This window comes from Artemia franciscana, chromosome 10 (assembly GCF_032884065.1).
Source record: "Artemia franciscana chromosome 10, ASM3288406v1, whole genome shotgun sequence".
In the NCBI taxonomy this organism is placed as follows: domain Eukaryota; kingdom Metazoa; phylum Arthropoda; class Branchiopoda; order Anostraca; family Artemiidae; genus Artemia; species Artemia franciscana.
The window spans coordinates 13,649,345-13,674,536 of NC_088872.1; the positions used below are offsets into that span (position 1 = coordinate 13,649,345).

Consider the following 25,192-nt stretch of genomic DNA (forward strand, 5'->3'; position numbering starts at 1 on the left):
GTTACCGTCCAGTGAAAAAAAATCACTAGATTTTAGGGATTTTAGGGGCAGTTGATTTAGGGATTTTCTTCGATAATCTGGTAATTTATTTGCTGATTTAGTGATCTTTTACTTTAAGCAACAACAAAAAAGACACTAGAAATAGTGATAAATCACTAGGGGTGGCAATCCTGATGACAGCATACTTCGATCAATTCCAGCTTTGTTTTTATTTTTGCAAATTTTTATTGCTACAAGACAATACAAAGAAGACACCATAAGTAAAAAAAAAGCGTTAACTCAACTCAACTTAACTCAACTTTTTCTTTATTCAACTCAAAAAATACACAAACAATATTATGCCCCAACAGAGAGCAGAGCTCCTAAGGCTGGGACAGTGCAAAAACATAAGAAAAAACATCAACATCTCATCGTAATAATGATTTCAAAATATAATACGGTAAAAGACCAACAAAATAGACAAAATACTCATAAAAGATAAGTAAATATATAAATATCGGGCAGGAGGGGCGTGGAAGGCCATCCCAGACACAGGGACACAAAAACAAACACACAAATAAGAAGATCAAATAATTTAATTTTCCATCATCAATGGTGAATAGTCAAAATTTTAGCAAACAATCTTCAATATTTGCTTTTTTTAGTTTAACTGAGATTTTTGGGATGTATCAAACAGAATTTTATCATTCATCTTATAATTGTTAGCAATGAAGGGTATTTGGTATCTAATCGAAAACCTTGACCTTTCAGAACTTAAAAAGGAATTCGATACATCCTAGACCTCTGACAATTCGAACGAGGAAGTAAAATTAACAGAGATTTGTCATAGAAATAATTTTAGAATTTTGGATTTGAAAATGCCATATGGAAGTATTTAATATTCGTATATCATTTAAATCCAACAAATTTAAGAAGATGAATAATGTTTTAGTTTCCGAAACATTTTCAAGTTTTGAAGGTCGATGTAAGAAATTTCCAAGTATTCTTATAGCCCTATTTTGTAGCACATGTAAGGGTTTTATATGCTTCCAAAATGTATACAACTGAAGATATACAACTGAGCAAAACTACAACTAAGATATACAACTGAGCAATAATTCAAATAAGAAGTAATTAGAGAGTGGTAAATTATTTTTAAAATGGTAAAAGGAAAAATATTCTTCACACGGTATATCGACCCAATATTTTGAGCAAGTTTTAATCTTAAATACTCAATATGATTATGAAATGACAAAAGGGGATCAAGAAAAACTCTTAAATAACGAGATTGGACCCTACAAATTTTTTGATCACCAACCTGTAGCTCCTCACAAGAAATCTCTCGAGTGGAACGTTTTGAACGACCAAAAACCATAAAATTAGTTTTCTTAAAATTCGGTACTAGATTATTAGAAACAAACCATCGATTAACTGAGGTAACACTTAAAGTCAGATTTTCAATCAAGGTCGATGAATCCCTAGCTTTAACTGTTATAGCTGTATCATCTGCAAATAGAACTGCATGGCTAATATTCTCGTGCAAACCTCGGGGAAGATCATTAATATAGATCAAAAATAAAAGTGGACCTTATACTGAGCCTTGGGGGTCACCAATATCAATAAGACTTTTTATATCAGTCATTTTTCCACCGACATTTACTATGATTTTGCGTCCGCATAGGTATGATTTAATAATTTGCAATCCTTTCCCTCTTATGCCGAAATTTATCATTTTGTCAAGAAGAATTTCATGATTTAAAGTGTCAAATGCTTTTTTTATATCATAGAAAACAGTAGCCACATAGAAATCATCATCTAAACAATCATTTATTTCGAATAAAAGAGCTGCAACTGCTTGTTCTGTCGAACGGTTTGCCCTAAATCCAAATTGATATTTGGTAAAAAAAATTTATTTTATCTAAATAGCCAGAAATTCTTACTTTAAAAATTTTTTCAAACACTTTAGATAATGGTGATAAAATTGCAATTGGAAGATAATTACTTACATCAGATTTATCGCCTTGTTATACAACGGAATTACTCGAGCAATTTTCCATCTACTAGGAAATATACCTGAGTTGATACTCAAATTGAAAACGTGGATAAGTGGTTCAAGAATAACTCCGGCAATACTCTTTAACAAATTTGTTGATAATTCATCATGTCCCACTGAGTTGCCATTTTTTATATTTTTGATAGTCTTATGGAATTCAGAAAAACTAACAGGGACCAGAAATATACTCGTACATTCATTGGGGGGTAAATATTCTTTATGTGACCTGTAAGGGGACAAGTCTATTCCTGCTGAAACAATCGCTTGACCAACACCAGCAAAATAATCACTAAACATATTAGCAACATTTTGCGGTTCTCTAACTTCTACACCATTTGTATTAATTAATACCTCAGGATGTGATAGCTTTTTATTTTTTCCAATTTTCTCCTTAATTAAATTCCAATTTTTTCGAGGAGAATCAGAATTTTTAAATGAATTTTCGTAATAATCCTTATCATTTTCTCTAAGAATCCTTACAAACAGATTCTTATAGTTTTTAAAACGTATTTTATTTACTTCAGTGGGATACTTCATTTTAATTTATATAAGCGATTTTTTTCATTAATAGACCTTAAAAGCGATGCATTTACCAATGGATTTCTTGGTGTATGCCTCTTTCCTTTCAGATTTCTATACGAGCAAAATTTATCAAGCTTCTCAGTCAATATATTATAAAAGTTACCTAAGGATTGACCTGGATCCATTTCATCAATTACTGAACTCCATCCTACATCACCAAGTTCTTCTTTTAATTTTAACAATTTTTTTCCCCCAAAGTCTCTTCGCTTTGTTGACTTCTTTTCCGTATACGGGAAATATCGCAAAAAATCAGCCATAAGTATGCAGTGATCAGATGAATCATCAGGAATGACATATGTACTAACAGCACTTTCAGGTGAAAAAATATTATCAATTAGTGAATATGACGTATCAGTTATTCTGGATGGTACAAGACATACAGGATATAATCCATGAGATAGCGGACATTCTAAAAACTTTAAAGTGTTACTATCCAGTCTGTTCTGATTAGCAGAAACAAGGTTTATTAAGTCAATATTAAAATCTCCCATATCTAGATAAGAAGTTTTAAGACTAGCTAATTTATCCATGAATTTTTCAAAACAATTCCTAAACTCCATCTGACCAGCTGACGGACTACGGTAAATAACTGCGATTAGAATCTTCTCATTATTTGAAAAAAAAAATTCAACAACACAAGATTCAAATAACATTTCAATATTCATCGGCAAAAAGTCTAGTCTTGCACGGGCTGGTACGCAACTTTTAATTAAACACCAAGACCACCTTTCTTTTGCATACTCCTTCCAACATGAAACAATTGATAACCATCAACATGAATACTTTCAATTGAAAACTCATCTAAAAAAGTTTCGCATAAACCGAATATGTCCGTATCTGATGTCGATAGAAAAGTGTCAATTGTATCCCTTGCAGTCCTCCAGCCCCGGCAATTCCAAACGATATCCTCCTTGTTCTAGAATTTTTCTTTGCCAATCCATTAAAAAATAAATATTGATTTTTTGATATATCTAATATGATGTTATTATCCTCATTATCACTAGCTACAATATTTTGGAAAACTGAATGAAACAAAAGAGAATCTCGTTCAAATTCTTTTAGCCTTGATGACGGAATTCCATCACTATCTCTATCCATTATCAAATATTACCACCATGTCAAGAATAGCCACACCACGACCCATGCACCCAACAAACAAAAATAAAAGGTAACTCACACAGAAACAACTAAGAAAAGAAAAGAGAAATGTCTTGATTCTAAGACAAATTCTTTCAATATTCTACCGCTATTCATAAGGACCTCTGTGTGCTTCAGAACAACCAGTAAAAAAACATAAAAAATTAGATAACTAAAGAGAAAGAATCGTAATAAATATATAGAGCAACAAAAATTAGTGAGAAGATAACTAAAAAACAAATAAATACGAGACAAAACATCACTAAACGCTTCCTACTTGTATATTTTAAAACATACTAACAGGGCACATTACTATTAGATGACATGATTTTATTTCACTAAAACATCACTTGGAAAACTATGATGTACGTGTCCTTGGGCGTTTGGAAAGTCGTCAACCTCCGTCAGGTCTTTTCACAAACAAGTTTTTCTGAATCCCCTTTGGTATCCATGCCTCATATCTAGGAATCTTCCGCAATTTATCCCGTTTCGCTAAAATCAGCTTACGTATTTTACGAATTTCGGCTGACACATCATCACTAATAAACAAGTTGCTATTATTTCCATGAAATGTCTTGTCCTTCAGCTTGCTGGCATTTTTTATAATAGAAAACTTGTCGTCTTTTTTATTTAGTGTCACCTTTAAGAATTTAGGATTTCTGTCATATTGCGAGATTGTAGAATTTACTTCAGGCAATTCTAAACCATGGCGAACAACTTCTGTAAATAAGGCTTTAGCGTTATCAATATCCTCACAAACTGCATTCCATATAATGATATTATTTTCTAACTTGGCGGCTTCCAATTTCACAATCCGACACATTGAATCATCATTTTTTCTTTTTAATTTGATTAATTCATCGGTACAAATTTTTAATTGCAAATCGATGCAGGACGTATCATTTTCAATTTTTCCAATTTTTGATTCACTATTAACCATCTTGTTTTTAAGAACCGAATGTTCTTTATCCAGATTATCGACCCTTGTAGTAAGAGTACCTAATTGATTGCATAAGCTGTCTAACTTATTGCCATTTTCTTTTCCGATTTCAAGAATTTGCATAAAATCTGCAGCTAGTATTGCTATTTCCGGTTTCGAGCTAGAGCTATCATCTGAGGTGTCTAGTGAAATATTCATACCTTCTCGTTTCGGATTTTTCCTTTTACGTCCCATTGTACATTAAAATTGTACTAATATCCAAATATTAATACGTATTACTAAATATCCAACAGTTTTTGAAATAATGTTTTCAGCATTGAATGAGTATCCAAAAGATCATGAGATAATATTTTTGACATAAATCCACACAGAGGTCTTAAATGCGTCTTACTCTGACGAGAGCATTGAATGAACTATTGAATGAACTCAAATTACACAGAGTTGAAGCTTTTGATAAATTCCAGCTAAAAAGGGTGTTAAACGCCTGTAACACTTCTAGAGATTTAATGTCTTGGGCGTTTTGACTGAAACTCTCGTTATATCTATCAAACTTAATGTCTTTTCCTGTGTTGTTTAATAAAATTAAATTCCCTTCTAATGTTCAATAACATTTCAGCTTTTTCAGTTTACCATACATTTCATATTCCTTTGGTGTCTTGTGAGATAACATTTCAGTGAAAACTTTTTTTTCATTTATCACACTCGAATGGCTTTTCACCAGCATGGATAATCACGTGATGAGTGAGGTCCTAGTCCTGAATAAAATCCTGCTTGCATATCTTCTCACCAGTGTAAATCCTTATGTGTCTAGTGTGGCAAACATTCTGACTAAGACCTCACTCACATATTCCACACTTGAATGGTTTTTCACCGGTGTGGATCCCCATGTGTGTAGTGAGGTTCCTTTATTACTAAAACCTCACTCATCGGTGTGGATACTCATGCGTGTAGTGAGGTCGCCGTTAGTAATGAAACCTTGTTTACATATGTCACACTTGAATGACTTTTCACCGGTGTGGATCCTTATTTGTCTAGTGAGGTTGTGATTCCTACTAAAATGTCGATCTCATATGTCACACTTGAATGGATTTTCACCGATATGGATCTTAATGTGTGTAGTGAGGTTGCTATTAAGACTAAAACTTCGGTTACATACGCCACACTTGAATGGCTTTTCACCGGTGTGGATCCTCATGTGTCTAGTGAGGTCACCGTTCCTAGTAAAACTTCGCTTACACACGTCACACTTGAATGACTTTTCACCGGTGTGGATCCTCATATGTGTAGTGAGGTTGCTGTTAGTAATGAAACCTTGTTTACATATGTCACACTTGAATGGCTTTTCACCGGTGTGGATCCTCATGTGTATAGTGAGGTTACCGTTCCTACTAAAACTTCGCTTACATACGTCACACTTGAATGGCTTTTCACCGGTGTGGATCCTCATGTGTCCATTGAGGACACCGTTCCTACTAAAACTTTGCTTACACACGTCACACTTGAATGGCTTTTCACCGGTGTGGATCCTCATGTGTCTAGTGAGGTCACCGCTCCTAGTAAAACTTCGCTTACACACGTCACACTTGAATGGCATTTCACCGATGTGGATCCTCATATGTGTAGTGAGGTTGCTGTTAGTAATGAAACCTTTTTTACATATGTCACACTTGAATGGCTTTTCACCGGTGTGGATCCTCATGTGTATAGTGAGGTTATCGTTCCTACTAAAACTTCGCTTACATACGTCACACTTGAATGGCTTTTCACCGGTGTGGATCCTCATATGTGTAGTGAGGTTGCCAATAGTAATGAAACCTTGTTTACATATGTCACACTTGAATAATTTTTCACCGGTGTGGATCCTCATGTGTATAGTGAGGTCACCGTTCCTACTAAAACTTCGCTTACATACGTCACACTTAAATGGCTTTTCACCCGTGTGGATCTTCATGTGTCTAGTGAGGTCACCGTTCCTACTAAAACCTCGCTTACATATGCCGCAATGGAATTCCTTTTTACAAGTAAGAGCACAATCTTGAAAGTCCATATTGCTATTACTATAATAAATAACATATTACTAAGTCGCAAGCCTCAGTTCTCACAATTTTTTCGGACTCTCTACTAAATAATAATCTATTTATTTTTCTTAACAACCATAATTTTACCTTGAAAAACACAAGAATTAGGAAACAGAATAATTCAAATAATTTTGCATTTAAAAATACTCCACTTGCCACTTAACATTTACTTTTAAAGTAGGAAACTCCAAATGAGTCAGCTTGGTTTGTGATTCTTTCCTCGGGCACATGGAGAGCTCTCCAGGGAACACATAGAACGTTCAACACCAATACTTGTAATAAACAGTTTCGTTTTTTATGGCATCTTTGACAGTTTGTACTGGATATTGGGCCACATTTTATCGACGTCGAAGATTGTGATGGTGTTGTTCTTTTAACGTAATTTTCCTTTCTTTTTCATTTTTGACACACTTTAATTCTGTTTTTCCCATTTATTCTAACCCGAACTTATCTTTGCTCTTCATTTTCAATTTCGACACATTTTCAATTTTGACACAATTTCGACATTTTCATTCGACATTCTTTCTGTCACTTATCTTCAAACCTTTTTTCTTTCTTCTTCAGTTTGGATTTTGATTATTTGAGACAAATTGTCAATGTCCTTTTCTTTAACCACCCGTATTGATCTCATGTCATTTGATGGTTGAGGTTGTTGATTTTCATTCTTTGGGAATCTCATTTGTTCAGGCTATTCTCTTGGTCCTTGCACGATTGATAGTTCAGGTGGTTCTATAGAATCATCATTTGCAACAAATACAAATTTTTGTTTTTTTGGGTCTTCCTACAGGAATTAAAATACTGGTTGCGTTCAAAACTGTGAGTTTACTATTGTTTATTCCCTCGAATCTCTCTTTTTCTATAAGAGGGTTTAACCCAATAGAAAATAAACCTTAAATGAAAATTATAATTTTCAAGTATTTTCTAGTTTCAGTAAAAAATTTCAATCAAAAAAGTTCAATTCAAAATTATGTTGGCACATGACGTCATATCTTCTAGCCGTGTAGTTCGTTGTTCTTCACTTTTGTTTTTGACTCGTTGTAATTGTTACTGGTGGATGTCTTCTGACTGTATATATTTTTTCTTCATTTTAGTTTATCATTACTTAAGAATTTCTTAAAAATACCCTTTACCTTGTCTGCCCAGATTACTCTTGTACTGTTTATGGTCTAGCTTGCTAAATTGTTCTCTAGGCACAATGGAACTACTTGAGACGCCTTTTTTTTAATAGATTAACTACGCTTGGTATTTTATACTTAACTGTGATCCTTTTGTAATATCGCATGTGTTATACATATACAAACGATACTTTCACTCCTGGGGGATGGAAATGATGTAATTTATTCTCTTGGTAGGAACTCATTAATATGAGTCAATCATGATTTTTCTTGTCAATCATCTTTCTTTTGTAATTTTTTCTGTATCATATATTATGCGTAACTTGTCCAGATGATGGTACCGGATTCCCCCAGAAAATTTGGCTTATTCAGACATTGGGGATGGAACCACCAGCTGAGTCTGACCATGGCGGAGAGAGCAGCAGAAATGAGTCAAAGTATATTTGTTGTCAATACTTGTCTGTCAATTCACACCTGGTGCAGCAATGTTCTAAGTGTAAAGTGACCTCAAGATCGTACATCTTCTTACAAAACAACTAAAAAAGAATACAATAAACCATACGGTTCATGTTTAATGAATATTCACTTGCGTGTGCGTGAAGTTGTCACCGCTGCGTGCCAACAACTTGGAAAATTTGCCTATATACCTTGGAAATTTTGCTTATGTGTCCGCATTTGTCAGCATACTGGACAAGTTAGTAAGAGACCATATCATATAAATGTAAAGTGAAGTTTTCACAATAATATGTGAATGATTAAAATTCAAAGTTCCGCTATTGAAATTTTGATTTGAAGAATCAATTTCAATAAATATCCTACACTTCTTTCAGTCAGCGGTTCATGTATTTGTGTTTATGTAACTAAACCGGCTTCTTTGATCAAATAGTTTCTTATTTAGTAATTCTGCAAACTGCGATTTCGAGGCAAGGCCCTGTCATTGCTACATGACAGGCTTGTCTAAATGGACTTTTATTGTCACTTATCTTATAACCGCAGACAATGTGAGCCTCTTCTTGAAGTCATGGCATCACCAATAGGTTCGATATAACCACCATGGGAAAAACAGAAATTCCTACTTAAAGTTGAGACCTTCTTAACTCATTTTAATGGCCAAAAATGTCAATATGCAAATTAAGAAAAAAAATCCCGTCACTGAAATTTGAATTTTAGTATTTCAATTAATAGCCTATAATTCCTTTAATCAGATTTTCACATATTTGTGTTTATGTAGCTAAACCATATTCTTTGACTAAATTCTTTCCTATTTGTCACTTCCGCAAATATATGCCGTTTCTTTTGTTTGCTCAGAAGCTGCCAATAAGAAAGAGTAAATAAAATCAAACAATTCTTGTAAATGGCCTAAGTTTTGGGATCCAGAGTGAATTACTGAGGCTGTTCTTTGGTGTGTATTAGGCCAGGGATAAACATTTGAGTACGACTATAGGCAGAAAAAGGGGGTTGTAAGCTTAAGGTATGGTTTTTTTTCGGAGGGGAATTTTTTCGTCAAATTATAGCAAAATCTTATCAGTGCGATACCGATATATCGGTATCGGACCCCAAAAATCTATATGAGTCGAACCCTAAATAATGCAAACTTAAAAAGGCCATAAGTTAACGTCATTGAAAACGATGAAACACAAAATGAACATAAATTAAAATTAATAATCACTTTAAATGTTAAGATTGAAGATACTGACTTAGACAAATAAATAGATCCTGAAACGAGTAAAAATTAAAATGAATAATTAAATCAAACTTCAAACAAACAGAAAGTACTACAAACAGGAGTTTGGTTGCTGCTCCTTCCTCCCATCCCCGTCAAGACCGTTGAAAAAAGGAACATTTTCGCTACAGTAGATGTTTCAAGCTCCTTTCTAGAAAAATATAGAATTTTGTATTTTTTGCCAGGAGACAGATCAAGGATGTGTCTTTTTTTTTCAGGGGTGATTGTATTGACCCAGTGGTCCTAGAATGTCACAAAAGGGCTCACTCTAACAGCAATTAAAAGTTCTATTGCCTTTTTTAAGTGACCAAAAAATTAGAGGGCACCTAGGCCCCCTCCCACGCTCATTTTTACCCAAAGTCTCCGGATCAAAATTTTGACATAGCCATTTTGTTCAGCATGGTCGAAAAATCTAATAACTATGTCTTTGGGGAAGACTTAATCCCCCACAGTCCCCGGGGGAGGGGCTGCAAGTTACAAACTTTGACCATTGTCTACATATAGTAATAGTTATTGATAAGTGTACATACGTTTTCAGGGGGGACTTTTTCGAGTTAGAGTGGGGGTGGGGTGAGGGGAGAGGGCTACGGGGGAGTATCTAAGGGGGCGTAGAACTTTCTAGGATTGTTTAAAAAAACAATGAGAACATAAACAGAAAAGGAGTTTTTTTCAACTGGAAGTAAGGAGCAGTATTAAAACTTTGAACGAACAGAAAATATTATGTATATAAGGGGGTTCGTCTCCTCCACAATACCTTGATCTTAATGCTAAGGTATTTTTAGTAATTTCAAATATTGATTCTACTGCCTTTGTGATTCAGGGGTAATTGTTAAAGAATTGGGATGGAATTCAAGCTTTAGTGTAAAGGGCGAGGTATTGATGTGGGGCCGAACCCACACATATAAGTATATGAATTACAAATATAAAAGTTCGTTACGTAAGTTAATTCGTGAGTTACGTATATTTTTTTACGAATAAAAAGTTTGTAAAAAAATAAAACGTTCTGTTTGCATTGCAAGTAACCAAATATGGGAGGGTACATAGGCCTCTTCCCCCACCTCATTTTTATGAAAATCGTCCGATCAGAATTATAAAAAGCCATTTAGCCAAAAAAAATTATGTGCAAATCTTGTTTTAGTTGTTCATGTGCTGTGAGCGAAAATTAAAACATGTATTAATTCAAAAACGTTCAGAAATTAAATAAAAAAACAAGTTTCTTAACTTCAAGTAAGGGGCAACATTAAAACTTAAAACGGACAGGAATTATTCCGTATATGAAAGGGGTTGTCCATCCTCAACGCCTTGCTCTTTACTCTAAAGTTTTTTATTGTTTTAAAAATACAACTGTGACAAAGAGTCAATTTTTTAGCGTAAACAAGAGCAAAGAGTTCATATGGCACTTGTGACGAGGTCGAAAGAGCCAAGAGCCAAGAGCTCATATGGTTTGAGCTCTAGCAAAATTCTAAGAATCAATAGATTGCTTTAAAAAGGAAATCAGAGGCTTAATGCCGATCAAGATTTAAAATAAGAGCTCTGAGTCACAAAGTCCTTCTAAATATCAAAATTCATTAAGAACCGATCACCCACTCGTAAGTTAAAAATACCTCAATTTTTCTAATTTTTCCTTTCCCTTCAGCCCCTCAGATGCTCGAATCGGGGAAAACGACTTTATCAAGTCAATTTGTGCTGCTCCCTGACACGCCTACCAATTTTCATCGTCCTAGCACCACCTAATTCCACCAAAGAGAGCGGATCCAATCTGGTTACGTCAATCACGTATTTGTATCAAAGAGAGCAGATCCGTTCTGGTTATGTCAATCCCGTATCTAGGACTTGTGCTTATTTTTCCTACCAAGTTTCATCCCGATCCCTCCATTCTAAGTGTTTTCCAAGATTTTAGGTATCCCGCCCCCAACTCCCCCAATTTCAGCAGAACTAGTCGGGATTTAAAATAAGAGCTCTGAGACACGATATCCTTTCAAATATCATATTTCATTAAGATCCCAACACGCGTTCGTAAGTTAAAAATACTTTATTTTTTTTATTTTTTCCGAACAACCGACCCCCCCCCCCCCCCCAAGGTGGTCAAATCGCAAAAACGACTATTTCTAATTTAATCTGGTCCGGTGTCTGATACGTCTGCCAAATTTCATCGTCCTAGCTTACCTGTAAGTTCCTAAAAAGCAAAACCGGGACAGACCGACAGAATTAGCGATTGCTATATGTCACTTGATTAATACAAAATGCCTTAAAAACGAGGCGTTGAGGAGGGGAAAACCTCTTTCATATACGGAATAATTTCTGTTCGATTTAAGTTTTAATCTTGCTCCTTACTTGTGGTTAAAAAATGTAACCTAAGCCAATACTGCATGGATCTCACGAAGTAGTTTTTCCCCCAACAAAATAACGCAAAAGACATTGTAGAAACTCTATAACTAAGCCTCAGCTGTAATTCCTGGATTGACTCACTGCTCAGAATTTGTAGGACTTACAACTCTGAATAAATAAATTACTGTACAACTAGGAAAAAACTTAACGATTTATCATCAATTCTGCTACTAAGAACTCACTGAGACGTCGAGCCGCCTGAAGCCTGCACAAGCTCCTCCATCCCAATCTACCCAAAGCATCTCTCTATACCCCATCCCGAGAAGTTCCCATTTCTTTAAATAATACCTTCTTTCCACCCATACTAAACGACCTACCTTTTTTGGCCCTCAATGGATGACCAGACAGGACATTCTTTGGTAACCTGTCATGCTTCATCCACAGTGATTTATCGATACAAGGTAAAAGGAATACATTATCCCAGATTAAATTTTCAGGAATATCCCAAGTTGGGGTAGATCATTTTGAATTATTAGATGTTAGCTTGCCACTCATTTATTCGGAGTAAACACATTTATTACAAGATTACCTGTGACTGTTAAACTCTTGACATAAGTGTTTTCTTACATTTCATTGGTAAACTCTTAGTGACAGCCGTACAGGGTCAATTTTGCTTTCTTTTACGCTTCATCCTTTAAATACAAAGGAGATGAAATAAAAACATTTTTTATTCTCCCAGGATCCATCTTGAGACTATTAATACCTGAAAATCAAGATTTTTACACAATTTTTTTTTTGGTTATTTCAACATTATGCAGTTTTTATGAAATTATCACATAGTCGTCTGCATTGCCACGTCGAACCGTAAAAATAAACCAGTTACATTTGACAAGTTTTCGTCCGTGAAAAATTAAACATTAATAATCTGTTGATTCCCAAAGAGAACTACACCTTCAAGGAAAAAAGCACATTCTTAAGCCGTATAGTGACATTTTTTCTTAGCTTATCTCTATCCCACATCTTTGATTCGAAACCTGTTACTACCAATCAATGTCGCTAGACATAGCATAATTGGGAAACAAAAGCATCCAAGCATAATCAAAGCATCCGAGAGCATAATAAAATCATCCGATCATAATTAAGTAAATTTTGGCGCACCAGCAGTCTACAGGCCGTCTGAATTTCTTTAGTTATGTTCCTGTGGTATTCAAAAACAAAAAGCGTAGCATAATTCAGTCCAAAAAGGTATGATTTTGGGCTCTAAGAAAGCATAGTCCTTTCCTTCCAATATGGCAACCCAGCTACCAACCTGCGCTTGGCGAACTTTTTTAATGAAAAATTGAATCTGATTTTGAAAGATGCATGTTGTTTTTTAAATTTCCTCTTAACCATTTCGATTAATCAGATTTTATTTCCCCTGCCTTTATTACTTCAAGTGCAATTCCAATATTGAAACAGAGCCACAGGAACAGGAGAAAACGTTAATGCGGTCAGGACCATTACGTCCAAGATTTTTTTGTGTGGGTGGAGGGGAACACTAAAAAGAGAATATTCCAATGGACTTTATCAAACGGTTTCGAGTAAGTTTGTGAGCGTCTTTCAAGAGACTCAGAAGTGGGTCTGACCAAAGTAATTTATACACCCAAGGGCGTACTTATGTAAGGATCTGATAGTGGAAGAGGATAAGAAATAAATGATGTTGCCAAATAAACTTGGTTTAAAGGATTCGGGTGAGTACAGGGCTGTGGGCAATGTCTCGCTGTTTATGTATTATGAGACTAAAAAACAAAATTCTGACATAGATACAGCAAATACGCATTACGTTTGCAGGATTCCTACTCCATGACACTATAAATACAGACTGAAATCTAAGTACGTCGCTTTTTTGGCAATGAGTCAAACTGTATGATGTGATGAAATTTCGTCACAACTTAAAAGGAAATTGATGAAATATTAATTTGTAAGCTGCTCAAATGGTTGAATTTAGCAACAGACAGAAAAATTCTTCTACGTATGCCCATGACTAACCTTAAGAATCATCAATTTGCTCCATTACTGTTTAAGACGATTGGAGGTACCCTTTAAGCAGCTGGAAGATGACTTCTTAAGAATTACTTTTTGGAGTTAATCCATTTATCAACTGATGGTCAAATGGAGCCCTTTGACAAGGACTCAACATGATGAAGGCTCCAACAGGATACTTTTGTAGCCAAAATTCTGACAGAGCTTAATCTGGATTTCATCAAAAGATTGAAGTATTTAAATGTAGATGGACACGCGCGTGATGGTTCGTGGAATTGTCCTTTTTCATCCTTTCTGAGCTTTTTCGAAGTTGAGCCCCACCACCGAAAAAAAAAAAAAAAAAAACAAGTACAAGCCTACTAGTCTTTCGAGTTATTTGGAGTATCAAACCAATCGAACAGAGCAGAATTTTTACAGCATTACGGCCTACTCCACAACTTCTTATTCAAGCCAACTCTTCAGAAACTGGCACTTATGTTGAGAGTAGTATCAAAGGACTGTTTCAATAAATAAGTACCTTCAATTAGGTATATTGTATACATGGGGAGATGTGACCAATCAAGTATAAAACTATAAATTCAAAAGCATTTCTTTTGCAATTAGAATATCTTGCCCCCTTCATTAGAAATTCAAATTATATTTAGGCAATATCAAACAAGAAATTTACAACCCAAGACTTAATCAGACAAATCTAGTGAACGAAACGGAAGTTATTAAATATGCTAGTTTTAATATTAATACTCAAGTGTTTCTGTTGATGATGACCGCTGTATATGTGGTCGAAATATCTAGACCTTTATATCTGTTTTCACTGTTTAATAAATAGACTTATCCCCATCTGAACGTTTATTTGTCTCGTACTTTTAAGCGTTGATGATTGTGAAAAATGGGCAACTAATAAGTATAAACCTGCACGACGGTCTTAATCAGAATGTTGATAAATGGGAACAACTGTTTGTAATTGTCACAATGCAATTACTCCAATTGCCCTCCCCAGATTTTGAAAAAAAAACGTAAATTATAGAAACAAACTTACAAAAACGATTTGTTTTGTTGCTCTATTAAATAAAATATAGAAAAAGATCACGAAATAAAAAACAGAAAGGAAAATTAAAATGCGTATCTTGTTCGAATATCTTCAAGTTTTTTCGACACTTCATTGGGAGTTCTGTTCATCTCTTCGGCGATTCCTTTTTGCCTTGTTCGTTCGAGCATGTTAAACTGTTCACACAAGTCACCATCAACCATATTCTACAACACAAAAAAGGATCAAATCGGTTCAATTTGCAAACAACAATGTTTAGTAAATGGGTATAGTTTGCACAAAATACAAAATTACAGGGAAAAACGGATATTCGATGTCGCTACTTGAATTACAACAGGTGGGTTTGATTTGAAGCGTAATTCCTTGGAATTGACAGATGTTTTTAAGAAAGCGGAAGGCAAGTCATTTGGATGCTTATCTGGAAAACATGCTGCTACAAAATGTTTGCCATTCTTTATGAGACGTGAGAACACCTTTTAAATAAGATAGATTTTATTTTTAAATACAAGTTATTATTCACACAAAATACTGTATTCAGATTTTTTCAATTCTTATATAAAATTTATAGTCATTTATCGTGAATGTTTAAGCCGTGATTCGCTACTGTGTTTACACATCAAGTATTCATTTTAATAGTGCAATTTCTTTTCTGAACTTGTCCCACAGCGAAATTGTTGTATTTACCTCTTCGGGTAAAATATGGATTGAGCAGAATCTATCATATTACATGCTTGTATCAGATTTTGTTATCAAAATTCTTGTCAACAATTTTGAACACGGAAGGACTTATTTTAAACACTATTTTTTAGACACTAGTTTGTAAACATGAAAATGTTGACAGGGATGACAAATTTAACAAAGCCCAAACAAATAAATATCAGATAAGCGTTTAATACAGTAGATATTACCTTTCATGAACGAAATCAATAATCAGATTTTAACCCGAAAAAATTTTGCTAGCCAAAAAAAAAACGAACTGCACATCAGAAAAGACTGGACTGGTTCAGTTGAATAAATTAAATAAAAAAAACAAGTTTTTTCAACTGAAAGTAAGGAGCGACATTAAAACTTAAAACGAACAGATATTACTTCGTATATAAAAGGGGCTGCTTCCTCATCAGCGCCCCGCTCTTTACGCTAAAGTTTGACTCTTTCTCTCAACTCTTCTTTTTAAAACAGTAAAAAACTTTAGCGTAAAGAGCGGGGCGTTGATGAGGAAGCAGCCCCTTTTATATACGAAGTAATTTCTGTTCGTTCTAAGTTTTAATGTCGCTCCTTACTTTCAGTTGAAAAAACTTGTTTTTTTATTTAATTTCTGAACGTTTTTGAATCAATGCATGTTTTGATTTTGGCTCTCCGCAGAGAAATAATTGAAACAAAATTTGCATTTTTTTTTTTTTTTTTTTTTTGGCTAAATGGCTTTCTCATAATTTAGATCGAAAGATTTTGAGAAAAAAGAGCGGGGGAGGAAGCCTAGTTGTCCTCCAATTTTTTGGTTAATAAGAAAGGCAACTAGAACTTTTAATTTTTTACGAATCTTTTTATTAGTAAAAGATATACGTAACTTATAAACGAGCTTACGTAAAGAATTTTTTATTCTCATGTTTTTATTACACATATGAGAGGGTTCGCCCCCTCGTCAGTACCTCTCTCTTTACACTAAATCTTAAATTTTGGCCCAATTCATTAAGAATGACCCCTGAATCACAAAAGCCGTAGAATAAATAGTTGACATTTTTAAAAATACTTTAGCGTAAAGAGCGAGGTATTAGGAGGAGGTGAGCCCCTCATATGGGTAATAATTTCTGTTCGTTTTAAGTTTTAATGCTGCTCCTTACTTCCAGCTGAAAAAAACTTTTTCATATTTATTTCTTCATTGTTTTTTTTTTAATAATGCTAGTAAATCCTGCACTCCCTTCATGGAAATTTTCTTCCCCCATGACAAATTCCTCGATGGAAAGTTCCCCCAGTATATCCCCCTCTTTTCAACCCCTTCCCCAACCAAAAAATCCTCCTGAAAACACCTGTACACTTCCCAATAACCATTACTATATGTAAGCACTGGTCAAAGTTTGTAACTTGTAGCCCCTCCCACGGGGACTGTGGAGGAGTAAGTCGTCCCCAAAGACATAGTTATAAGGTTTTTCGACTACGCTGAATAAAATGGCTATCTCAGAATTTTGATCCGTTGACTAGGGGAAAATAATTAGCGTGGGAGGGGGCCTAGGTGCCCTCCAATTTTTTTGGTCACTTAAAAAGGGCATCATTTCCGTTAGAATGAGCCCTCTCACAACATTCTAGGACAACTGGGTCGATACGATCACCCCTGGGAAAAAGAAAAAAAAAAAAAAATCAACACGAATCCGTGATCTGCCTTCTGGCAAAAAAAACAAAATTCCACATTTTTGTAGATAGGAGCTTGAAACTTCTACAGTAGGGTTCTCTGATACGCTGAATCTGATGGTGTAATTTTCGTTAAGATTCTATGACTTTTAGGGGGTGTTTTCTCCTATTTTCTAAAATAACGCAAATTTTTGTTAACGCAAAAGTTTGTAAATTGTAGCCCCTCCCGCGGGGACTGTGGAGGAGTAAGTCGTTTCCAAAGACATAGTTATAAGGTTTTTCAAATACGTTGAATAAAATGGCTATCTCAGAATTTTGATCCGTTGACTTTGGGAAAATAATTAGCGTGGGAGGGGGCCTAGGTGCCCTCCAATTTTTTCGGTCACTTAAAAAGGGAACTAGAACTTTTCATTTCCGTTAGAATGAACCCTCTTGCAACGTTCTAGGACAACTGGGTCGATACGATCACCCCTGGGAAAAAGAAAAAGAAAAAAAAAAAAAAACAAATAAACACGCATCCGTGATCTGCCTTCTGGCAAAAAATACAAAATTCCACATTTTTGTAGATAGGAGCTTGAAACTTCTACAGTAGGGTTCTCTGATACGCTGAATTTGATGGTGTAATTTTCGTTAAGATTCTATTACTTTTAGGGGGTGTTTCCCCCTATTTTCTAAAATAACACAAATTTTCTCAGGCTCGTAACTTTTGGTGCGTAAGACTAAACTTGATGAAACTTATATATTTAAAATCAGCATTAAAATGCGATTCTTTTGATGTAGCTATTGGTATCAAAATTCCATTTTTTAGAGTTTTGGTTTCTATCGAGCCGGGTCGCTCCTTACCACAGTTCGTTACCACGAACTGTTTGATAACGAGAATGCGTTCTGACTGTTCCAATATCACTATTCGAAGTAACATCAATTTTGTTGTTTATCATCCTTTATATTTACATACAAGTCAATAATTAAACAAAAAATCAACCGCGTCACCAAATAACTTGACTAAAACGCAACTGCTCACACTTTTGTTCCAACCCACTGTTCAGAGCTTGATGTGAATTCCCTACTTTCTTTAATTACCTCTCATCTCTTTCAAACCCATTCATGTATACCTAATTTTCATTTAGCCTTTATGGTTTATCAAAAACAACGATCTGCCAAAATATCATTTTTCATCAGTCTAGCCATCACAATCAGCCATTCCTTCATTACAGCTTTGGAAAATGTTGTCAAACCACATTTTCCATAGCTTATTATTTGATGCTCAAACAAGTTTATAAATCATCACTAGGGTAGTTCGGCTCTCTAGACGCTTTCAATAGCATTTTGAAAAAAAAAAAACAACATATTATCTTAGCTTAACTCTTCAAAAAAAAATCAACCTTTATTTTGCAAGATTTTTTTAAGCACAGGCAGTTCGAGCCATACTTGCCGTTTCTTTGTCATCTTAAGGGTTCTAACACTTCCTACCATTCAGGACTTGTTTTCAACTGTAGAAACTACATTCTGGGCCTTTGCTTTTCTACGCTCTGTATCCTCACGGCATCAATCATCCCCAATAATGCCGCTACGTAAGTGAATACATCCATTCAATCAACTTTCTCGTTACCCAACATTTTCTTTTAATCCTTATTTATTCTTAGGTTCAGCATTTAATCATCTTAAAAAACATTTCCAGGCAATACACCGCACATTGAACCCTCGAAGTTTCTAGAAATTCAGTCATGTCGTTATATTTTCATCTAGAACACGCAAATCACCGACGTCATTTAGGTCTAGATTAATTTTACCTTTTAATTTATCACCATTTTCTCCTATACTTTACAGTGCGCTCCTATGGATTTCACCAAACACTTTTTTTCTTTACCAAGGACTAGACTCACTAAAGCTTTTCCAAAAAGGAGTCAATCGCCTTTTGGTAATCCATACAACTCAAGGTTGTACAAGTATGCGCACACCTGGTCCAATGCGTAATGTTCAGTAATCAACAATGAACTCGTTCCAGCAAGTTGGCGTCCTGCAATGTCAATCTTGGGCGGACTACCTCTAACTCCCTTTATATTTGTTTCCCATGTGAATGATAAATGAGTATGTGGAGGGAAAGTAAATACTGTGAATGATTCTAAGCCCTCTTTTAGGTCGAATCTTTGGAGATGAGTGAATTTTTATTAAACTCAACGAGCGTACTTTCGTGAGAAAAACAAATAGGTCTTAAACTAGCAATGAGAGTACTAAATTACAAGAGTTGAGAGATATTTTTGAAAAAAATTGGTCGACTTATTTTTTTTTTAATTTTTAATATAATATAGACTTAGACAGGGACAAACAGATTTATTTTTTTCTGGTGGGGAGGGGGAGATGGGAACAATAACAATTTATTTTAAATTTTTGAATAAGAAATGCCTAGTGATTCCTAAAATGTTTTCGAGAGGGACCACAGTCCCCTTGAGTACGTTCCAAGACTTAAGTCAGCTATGCTACAAAATATAGGTCTTATCCTATCCGTATCATTTCCAAAGGTATCTGTACACTCGGGATTCCTAAGTCGGGAGCATGCACCACCAATGGAGCATGGCAATATTTTGGTGGGTTATGGACAGGATGTGCAGCCTGCAGCTGACTAATTTAGAGCCTTAATTTTCAAAAAAAAACATTTTTCATGTGGATGGCATCCCATGCATATGCGTTTTAAGAGCAAGAAACATGATGGTGTCGCATTATATGACAAGTTTTTTATACTAAATTTGTCATTAGCACAAAACATGCGTATAGGATCTAAAAAAAGTCTACTAGGAACCACTACTCATCCTTACACAAATGAGAACTTGAATGCAAATTGACAGAAAAGAAAGAACATACCTTCACTGGAGTATAATAAGATCTATATGAAAGATGATCTCGTCCACAGAAAGGCGGTTTTCTGACCTCATATGCATCTCCAAGTGCTGAAAAAATTCATAGTCCTCTCTCGAAGTAAAAGGTACAAACACTCCGATCCTTCCTGCCACAGTTGTATAGACTAGAGACTCACTACCCCCTGGAATTAACGTGGATTTCTGAAAAAAAAACTATTAGCAATGATGCAAAGCCAACTATTATTAGATTAATATAGAAGATACGTTTAGGAATCAAATCATATCAATAGGTATCAGCGTCTGCCTTGATTAACTAGTCATCATACAAATATTAAAATTCGCAAAAAATCTGCTACAAATTTAATATCGGCCTAAAATGTCCTGCTTTGAAAATAATCTACTTTGTATGTCTTATTGAGCTTCTCAAGTTTTGCCAATTACTCAGTTACCTTCTTGAATATGATTGATTAATTTGAAAATACCTGTTTCTTTTGAAGTGATAATACACTTCCCTGGATGAGAGCTTGAAGTTTATGTTTGTTTAAATAAACCCAAAAAATTTGCAACTAAATTTAGCAAGTAGACCTGGATTTCAATTCGATACAATATAGCGAACACGTTCTGGTTGAGTTTTGTCTATATCATTAGTTTTTTTCTTGAATATTATCTTTTTTTCATTGTTTATTATTAATTTAACGGTTCTTTTTTCATTGTGTTCAATTACTCATTAAATATCTTGACCAAGACCTTAACGATTTTGTTTTAAAATTCATATCTTCCTGAGTAAATTTTTTTCCATAGCTAAGCCACGGCAATGACAACAGTCAACTATTTCTGTGGTTCGAGGGCCTCTTTAAAGACTAGGGAGGATTTGTTAAATGTTTTCCAACAGAAATGTTTAAGGTTAGTATTACTCATACTATCAAGGGTTTTAATGAAAGAGTGATCAAGACCTTAAATGGTTGAAGGATGGCGGATTGCGAAAGATGATGCTTTTTGGTCATCTGCCTGAGACCAAATAAGGAAAAGGTCGATCTCAGTTGGAGTGGAAAGAGACCGTAAGACAGGATTTAAAGCAATGTGGACCTAGTTGTAGGGGATAAATGGCCAAGCTTTCAACAGATTAGGTGGTAGGACTGTAGGCAACTCCGTTGACTCAAGAAGGCTTGTTGCTGCAGCGAGTCGTTAGTAGCAGCATAAATCAACTGTTTTTATTAGAGGGTTATTTGTGGAGATACGTACAAAAATCAACATGTTTAACTTACTCCATTAAAACAACAAAATTACAACATGGTTAATTATTGAGCAAGCGTAACAAATCAATTTACTAGTCGAGATTCATTATAGTTCACATTATAAAATATATGCGATTTTAATTAAAATACTACAAAATATGGAAGGTGGCCCAAAATTTAGGTCATATGCTTGCTTTAACCTTACAGGACTTGTGCTTTAAAAAAATGAAAGAAAGAAAGTGCCGTTTCAAACTACTAGAACTATGGAAGCCATAAGGTCTCATTTCCACAAAAGTTTAAAATTATACTATGAACAGCTTATTTTGAATATTAGTACTTTAATTGTTGTTGCTTTGGCTTAACTTCTTAAGGCCCACTCGTCCTTTAACATACATACTCTCCCTTTTCTAACGCAGTTACATAATATCTCAAGTTCGTTTTTCAATTTTATGCTATGCTTTACAAAAAAAGAAGTTTTTTTACACAAATAGAAGGGAAAATAAAATTGATTGTTTGCAAAAGTTCAAAGGACTTTTAAAGGGCATATAAAATAACCAAACATAATATAATTGCATTAAAAGAATAATGAATAGTAAGAACTGGCAAATTTTCTTGTTATAAGTATGTGCATAAGGTTTGATCAGGCCGCTGTGTCTTACACGGTGCTATGATCTAACGACGCTGTGTATTATAAGCCGGGATCCCATCAAGTTAGTCATGGCTAATTGATAAAAAAGAAGCAAAGATACATAGTCTGAGTGGGAGGCGAAGCTGGCATAGGCCTTTTCATAATTGTATAAAAATGAGGTAATTTCACTTGTCGATAGATAGTCTATCATCTGTTCATCCTAGGACAGAACTGAAGTTGATAGGCGCGGAGTAATTCAAAGTCTGTCAGTTCTACGAGTCATCTGAAGCAAATTTAAGACCGACCCCAAATAAAATGTTTTCTAAAATTTATGACTGAACGTGTCCACAGGACCTACAGGCAACTGGGCAACTTTAAAATTACGAACAGGCACGGGATGCAATCTTTACGTTATAGCACTGTTTCAAAGAAGTAAGATATTACCTGTAGTGAAAGGATCATTTCCCCGATATGAAAATGAGAGATGGTGTCACACTTTTGCGAAGCTCCATTCAGAAGTCCTCTGTCCCAAAAAGCCTTTGTTCCTGATGGATCTTCTTCAATGTCGTCGTTTGTACCTGGCGGCAAACGTAACTGAAAATGGAGAAATTGAAAGAAACATCTCCAGTTAAGAGTTACAGCAGAACAGTGGCGAAGATACTCTGCTTCAGAAATTTAAGATATAAGTTTAAGCTAATCTGCATTAACTATTTAATGAAAATGTAATATTGCATTTTATATGAGCAAAGATCCAGTTTTCAATACAAAATGTCACAAATTTTGGCAGGAGCAGATTCAGTAAGTGAGAGGTATGTAGTACGAAATACCTAGAAACGCCAGGTTTTGCATTGTCTTAAAATAAGCTGTTTTTTTGTATCTGTACATTTGTCTATTTTATCATCTATGTGTAACTATTTTATACTATCACCAGGTATTTTTGTTGTTGGAGTTGTTTTGTTGGGGTTGGAAAAACCCTAATATCAACGATTTCTATATCACAATTCATTTCAATCGTATCAAGATAATTATATCAAATCATGGGACCGAAGTCACCCGAGTCCACGCATACATGTCCTTACTCTTAGTACGTTTAATCAGAATTTTCTGATTAGATTAGTATTAATTCAATTAAATTTTAATTTAAGCCTTTAATTTTTTTATATCTTGCAACTCCTTCTTTTGAATTTTTTTTTTTTTTTATTTCAACAGGACACATCTGTGTTACAGACATAAAATATCGATAAATATCGTGTCAAGTAATGAATCAAGGTATCACAAATAAAATAAATATCAAGTCAAATTCATATAAGGTACGTAAAGCCAGCCTCTAGTTGGTATCTTCCATGAATATCGAAAATTCGTCTATTTTCTGTGATCAATTAGTTTTTTTTAACAAAATCATTTAGTAACCACTGAAAAACGATTGAATAGATACAATGAATCAAATAAGCATGGAATAAAGTAATCAACAATTACGCGTTACAATATCAACACGGAAATACCCGATGATACAAAAATCGAAGATTTACCACTATTTGACAAAATAGTCATAGGAAAATACGACCATTCCAAATGAACTAATAGACTAGGGACATTCATACGAACCAAACAGTAGAAAATGTGGATATATTATTGATTTCCCCCTTCCAGGAGATGAAAAACAAGAAGAAAAATTTCAGAAAAAGGGGGAAATTAGAAGTGCAAAAGGAAACTTACAATTGAAATATTACAGAATTTATCAGCAACTGCCACAGTGTTGTAATCCAAAACGCAGATAAGGAGCTTTGTGCTAAGTGTATCAAGTTGAGACTTTTTGAGGGAAGTTAAACCGATTCAAAAGACACGATTTGAATCCAGGTTGTGAAGAGGGTGTGTCTGCAATATCTCAAGAACAGCTAAGGGATACACACTACGTTCATTCATGTTTTCAAAAGGACGTATCTGCAATACTTAAGGAATGGCTAAAAGTATTAGTTGAAGCTTTCAGGGAACACTGAGATGGATATTTAACAAAATAAGAACACTTTTTATTACTCAGGTACTCATGCCGTTTCCAGATTATTCACTTTTGAAACTCTGAGAATCTAGGCGTAGCAAACAATACTTAAAAGAGTTTTTGTACCAAAACTAATATGTTAACAATGGCTAAATTATATAATTCATGATCATAATGGGGATTTTATTGATCCCAGAGGGACACTTATTAAAAATTGTGATTCATTCAATCAAAATGAGTATCTCACAACTTGGATCTAACATCATTGGACTTAATGACAGCGAGGGGAGTATGGCACTAAAGGGGAATGGAGAAATTTTCTGCTAGGGCCGTTGATTAATGGGGAGGAGTCAAGAACTCAATTTCTAACTACATCACGTTGAACACATCGTAAGAAGTTAAGAGAAGGTCGCGTATTCTGGTCTCTATTAGCTTTTTGAGCGATATTAAGCTAAAACCTTCAGGGATTTTGATATGGATATTGGACTCAATCAAAAGACATTATGTGCATCCAGGTTGTCCAAATGACATCTTTTTCACGCCAAACCAAGCCTATTTTTTCGTAAAAGAAACAAATATAAGAGCTTGACGATTCCAAAATACAGAGAGCTGAGTGATGCCTCGTGTAAATATGCATAAAATTGATATAACTGTAGTAACAGAGGTTCAAGCACATAATCCTAACCTATTGAAAATCAATAATTACCCCTAATTCACAAAACTTCGTCCCTTGTTATGATGCCTTAGGTAAAAAGGAAGGCATAATTGGCTACAGAGAATGGCTCAACTCGGTATGCTGGTTCCGCCTTTTCAAAAACAAAAATGCAAACAGCATGACCAAACTCTTCTATGAGAAAACGACTCGAGAGTACGAACGATTCTTTCCTGAGAAGTGAGTTACAATTAAGGTGCTGAGCAAACCATGAGTTACTCCGAACATGAAAGCTGCAATGAGAGAGCGAGACATGCTTTACGAGACAAAGCCCTACTCTGATGAATATAAATGGAAGAGAAATATAGTAGTGAGACTACTAAAGCAAGCTAGGCGTCTGTATGGACACCAAATATTCGCTAAGTTGTCAGCCAGTGATCCAAGGAAGTTCCACACAAATGTACGGAAGTTCATGGGACAG

At 34.8% G+C, this 25,192-nt stretch overlaps 2 protein-coding genes and 1 long non-coding RNA gene across 4 annotated transcripts in view; all 3 read right to left on the reverse strand.

Annotated features, from left to right (window-relative positions):
* The window catches only part of LOC136031812 (uncharacterized), an 85,759-nt gene that overhangs the window by 14,517 nt on the left and 46,050 nt on the right, over nucleotides 1-25,192 (reverse strand). The gene's annotated exons all lie outside the window — the stretch shown is intronic.
* On the reverse strand, nucleotides 1,125-6,908 carry LOC136031811 (zinc finger protein 271-like). Its single transcript, XM_065711628.1, has one exon. It carries the CDS (start codon nucleotides 6,736-6,738, stop codon nucleotides 5,758-5,760), a length of 981 nt encoding a protein of 326 aa, XP_065567700.1. The 5' UTR covers nucleotides 6,739-6,908; the 3' UTR covers nucleotides 1,125-5,757.
* LOC136032386 (uncharacterized) lies at nucleotides 8,256-23,845 on the reverse strand. Of its 2 annotated transcripts, none has more exons than XR_010618716.1 (4): nucleotides 23,780-23,845; nucleotides 22,508-22,657; nucleotides 20,205-20,401; nucleotides 8,256-8,420 (listed from the first exon to the last, which is right to left on the reverse strand). It is a non-coding gene; the product is annotated as an uncharacterized LOC136032386 (long non-coding RNA). The 2 variants fall into 2 exon arrangements; XR_010618715.1 differs by lacking the exon at nucleotides 8,256-8,420 and adding an exon at nucleotides 15,009-15,208.

Bases quoted from the DNA above. Each gene is read 5' to 3' on its own strand.
- LOC136031811 (XM_065711628.1), bottom strand. From the start codon at position 6,738: ATGGACTTTCAAGATTGTGCTCTTACTTGTAAAAAGGAATTCCATTGC.